The sequence below is a fragment of the Bremia lactucae genome (genome assembly GCF_004359215.1).
Source record: "Bremia lactucae strain SF5 chromosome Unknown BlacSF5_NotPlaced_187_SHOA01000117.1_49188bp, whole genome shotgun sequence".
NCBI classification, from domain to species: Eukaryota; Oomycota; class Peronosporomycetes; order Peronosporales; family Peronosporaceae; genus Bremia; species Bremia lactucae.
In genome coordinates, this window is record NW_027152200.1 from 163 (window position 1) to 5,224 (window position 5,062).

A 5,062-nucleotide genomic window follows, 5' to 3' on the forward strand; every position below is an offset into this window, starting at 1 on the left:
AAGCTGTCGCCGAGGCACTGTTGTAGGATTGCTCCTCAACTAAGGCAATTTGGATTGCCTCTTCCATAGTCGGACTCCTCATGCTGTAAATTCGATAGTGTTTCTTACGTAGCAGACATTCATCTGGAGTGTGATCCTCGGAATTAGAAATTGGCCCGCGCTTTATCGACTTCGCTACCGTGATCGCTGATACAGCGTCCGATGGCGGCTGGCACAATTAGTTGATGTGACCCGCTCGGACTCGGACGGTCAGCGTCAGATCCAGTCCATAAAGCGAGCGAAGAATCGGTAACGACAGAGTTAGCGTTAGACGGCAATGGAAGCACGTTAACCTGCTCAGTGGTGGCCAAGATATTCGCTGGGAATAATTCGGTCGCAGGCATGTGCCGAACGACACCTCTGCTAAATCAGGAAGCCCCCGCCCGAGGCGCTGAATGAAGAAGCGCCGAGTAGTGCCTACCGTAATACCGTAAGAGTGGTGGATGGCACTTCGTTAAGTCCAGCTTTGCCGCCTGCAACTCGTCGACACAGATTGAGAACGAAAGTTGATCTTCGTTGACCGTCTCCACAGACTTATTCTGCTAAGCCTCGACGCCGCACAATATTTTCCGCAGCTGTTAATCCCCAACCCGTTTCCTTAACGTTAAGTACATAAATGTCACGCTGTAAAAACATCGCCGCCATGCCCAGAGTATCGCCCCTTCCCCAGACCGTTTCATATATCATGGATGTGCGATCCGAAGCAGTGTTAGAGCAATCGGTTAAGAAACATCGAAACTGATTCGCCGATTGCCCTCGTGTCATCGTCGGCCAATCGCGTCCGACGTTTCGTAAAGCCTGAACTCGCACACCATGGATATAGTTATCTTCCATGTGCATGAGGCCCGCAAAACGAATTCCGCGTTTTATAGAAGCTGTGAGACGTTCCAACACAGCACTGTCTCCATGTAGGTCCGCATCGGCGAGAGCTTGAGCGACTGCCATAGCCAGGCAATTTCCGGTAGCAGGGGTGACGACCTCTCGCAACCCCAATCGACGTTCCAAACCTCGCATATCGGATGGTGTGGCCAAATCACTTTATTGCATCGACAACGCGTGCTTGGGCTCGGCACCCAGACGACGAATTAATTTCTCACACTGAGCTCGTTCGTGGCTCTTTAAAGTAAACAAATCGGGGCCGACTGCGTAGGTGCTTGCCCTCTGGCAAGAGCCTGTTTCTTCATGGCCGCCTCCGCCAACGTCAAGCGAATCAGCCCTTCGCACCTGACGTGGTCTTGCAAATCACGTCGTGTCAGGATCTGGAGGTGGTTCGTTTGGCTTAATTGTATTATCTTCCTTGAGCTCCTCCTATTCAAGAACCGAAAACCGTCCAGAAAGAAGCCTCGTCCGAGCTACAGCAAGCGGTGGGGTGGTCCAAGGATTTTATGCCCACGTAGGGGTTTTGTAATCCAAGATTGTCTCTTCCAGCGGCACCGGAGCCGGGTCTAAAGCAGAAGAGGATCGTTTTACGTGCTGTATAGACAGATTCGACCGCTCCGTAGATCGAACCGGAGACTCGACAGAAAACAGAAGAGAGGAAGAAGATATCCCATTTGGTGTGACCGCGACTTGAGAAGCTTCAGCCACAGATTTCTGGACCAAGAGGCGCTCGGCTGCCATGCTGCACATCCCAGCGAAGCTGCTTAACAGTTTTGCCAATCTTCGATCATGCACAGGTCGCTCTCCATGACCTCAATCTTACCGGGCGCTTTCAGTTGATCATCCGTATACCACCTACATCTAGCTGCAGTGTGATTTTAATTCCCACATTGCAGGCATTGAAGACGACAACCCATATCCGGATGTTGAATAATGATCGGCGTTTCAAACCACAAAATGCGGACCACGCCTTGTAAGAAGGTAGGACACCCAGCCAACTGAAAGGTTACTCTCAATGAAGTTGATGTGTGAGACAGAGGAGTTACCAACGTATGGAACATAGATGCAGGGGGAGGTGTCGGTGTAGGTTGTCGAGGGTTCGGCGACCGGACCGCCACTCCCAGATGCCACTGATCTCGGTCCCTGATGATCTGCCTCGGCGAAAGAGCACTCCGTATGCTTGCTTGCAGTGCCATCCATCGTGATACTAGATCAATATTTTGATTAAGCGAAGAGATGGAATGCTGCTGCTTACAGCATGAGTCTTTTGTCGAATTATATATATCGGCTTTGACGAATGATCCGGCAACAATAATATCGATAAGCATTTTTTAGAGCGGATTATGTAGTAGCCATGTTGATCACGTGGCTGCAGAAAGCAAGCATGAACTGTAACGGGGCACTGCCGACTTGTACTGCTTCAGTACAAGTCCACTTCGCACTGCTTTAGTGCGAGTGGTGACTCACGTCACTTCATGTACACTAGTACGTGCAGAAGAAGACTCTCTTTTAAAATACTTGCTTTAAAGAGGGTTAAAAGAAAACTTTATTTAATATAATTAAGTTTTTATTTCTATCTATTTAATACTCACTTAATTATAGGCACCACTCACAACTGAAGCAGTGTGAAGTGGACTTGTACTGAAACAGTACAAGTCGCAGTGCCCCGTTACATTACTAGCACCCGAAGCATATTAGCGAATCGTCATTTAAATATCGCAGGTCTACATACAGTAGGTTCTAAATGTACTGGTCATTGAGACCAGGTCTATGTATATTAATTAACAACCTCTAAGTGTTGATTTCATGTACGATACACCCCGTTACTTGAACACTGCTGTTCATGCCACCTTAAGGTTGGCATAGAAGTCTTATTGACTATTTGAAGGTCAATCACGCGAAGTTGGCATGGCTGCATATTGAAATAGTAGCATTACTAGTACTCGAAGCATATAACCGAATCGTCATTAAAATATCGCGGGTCTACATACAGTAGAGTCTAAATGTACTGTGTCATTGAGACCAGGTCTATATATACTGTAGAGTCTTCTTTTTTCAAAGGGCGTCATAACCCATATGCCTTGAAAATGATGCTGTCGGTCTATTCAGCAAAATTAAAATCAGAAAGCGCGTTATTGAGCAACATCTGGGTACTCAAACTTATTCTGTCCACCTTTGAACTTAAATATCCAGATAGAGCAGCTGGATCTCTCAACCTGAGCGGCTCAGTTCAATGCAGGACAATATGCACTCACCAGAAGCATCTTCATTCTGAATTTTCTCGCCATGGCGAAGACTGCTCTATATGTTTTTTTATTTATCGAATACACCGCCTCCTTGATCCCCGCTGACGTGACCCAAGTTCATCTGGGCATATCCGGCCCATCCGTCGGCTGCGCCAATGGTATCGCCGTATCCTTTGCTACGAATGAAGCCAAGCCATATAAAGTCATTGCAACAACAGGTGACTCGACGATTACGACAGAAAGCACGTATACCAATTACGCAGTGACTGAGCCACAGTATAATTACTCATACGTGTCACCGTAGTTGCATACGGCCTTGTTGTGCGACTTGGCCGATACAACTCGGTATACCTACACCATTGGTGACTCGGACTTTACTGGCTCGTTTGTATCTCTGCCCCACCCTGGGTCTGACTCCAAGGAGACCATCATTGGCATCATTGGCGACCCTGGAGACACGAATTCTTCCGAAACGACTTTTTCCGAACAAGCCAAGACCTTTGAAGGCAAAAAGATTCAAGCTCTGGTCATCGTGGGCGATTTCTCGTATGCCAATGGCGAACATTTGCAATGGGACAATTGGTTTCGGTCGCAACAGAACCTCTCTTCGGTCATCCCGCTCACGGGTATCAACGGTAACCACGAGACTATCACGTCAGCGGGTCATTTGAATATGTATCCATTTCCAGAAGATCGCGAGCTCGAAGCTGAGAACTATCTTGGATATCTTCAACGTGTTTATACGCCCATTACAGAGGCAGCTAAGACGGCGTTGCATACGTGGTACTCGATCGACATTGGTCTGATTCACTGTGTCTTTCTAGACGACTACACGGGCTCACGAGGCGTCAACATGTCGATAGTGGGGACGAAATCGTGGCTCGCAGACCGAAATGACCAATTGGAGTGGCTTAAGGTAGACCTCCAAAGCGTCGACCGTAGCGTGACCCCGTGGGTCGTTGTCATGAAGCACAATCCTTTTTACAATACTTGGAACATTCATGATTGCCAATGCTCGCCAACGATCTTTGACATCGACAGTGCCGACGCTGCAAAATGCTGGAACGGCCAGTATTATTCAGGGATTGTTTACTGGGAACCTCAGTGTGGTCTAATGGCCAAGCTAGAGGACGTTTTCTCAGCTAATCGTGTGAATGTTGTCATTTCGGGCCATGTGCATGCGTATGAACGTACAGCTAAGATCTACAAGAACAAAGAGGACGCTGAAAAGGGTGTCTACTATGTCACAACAGGTTCGGGTGGCAACTATGAGGGCCATGCCGGTCCTCGAATTCCGTCTTCGAAAATTCCAAGCTGGTCGTTGGCGGCCAATAATGTCACGTTTGGGGGCTCGCGTATTATTGCTACACGTGATTCCTTTCGATTTCTGTGGTTTGCTAACGATCTAGATACGAAAGAAGCTGTACCAACTGATAATTTTACCATCGTTGCAAACGGTCTGGCTTCAATTACGTGGCCGCTGACTTCGTTGCATAGCGATGATTCTCCATAGCTAACTAAATCGTCTTCCTGTACTCTGCTCGCTTTTAAAGTGGATAGGATTGGTTTGAAAATAAGGGAAATGTTATTTGCACCTCACCCATTTGGTTATTTCCACCCTTCCCTGTATTGAAAAAAAACGTCATTTCACTGTATGGGTCATTCCATTGCATCCAAAAATCAACATTTATTCTTTTACAATCATCTTTAGATCGTCCTTTTGGCCTTTGGAACGTCACACCCCTAAATTACATTAGGGAATCGCTTTAGCCACGCATCTTAATTATCTACATTAGTAGTGTAATGGGTGCGTGCCTCTGAGCACATCAGAAACCGTGTTATATTTTAACGATATTAGATGTATTGTTTATAACAGGTGAGAAAAAGCCAGGAGCGCC

General features: G+C 47.1%; 1 protein-coding gene across 1 annotated transcript; it reads left to right on the plus strand.

Annotated features, from left to right (window-relative positions):
- Positions 1-3,204: 3,204 nt before the first annotated feature.
- CCR75_009508 (uncharacterized protein) lies at positions 3,205-4,677 on the plus strand (the record flags this gene model as incomplete). Its single annotated transcript, XM_067967547.1, is given in 2 exon segments — positions 3,205-3,456; positions 3,469-4,677. The coding sequence occupies 2 exon segments, from the start codon at positions 3,205-3,207 to the stop codon at positions 4,675-4,677; spliced, it is 1,461 nt and encodes a 486-aa protein (XP_067815666.1).
- Positions 4,678-5,062: the final 385 nt, after the last annotated feature.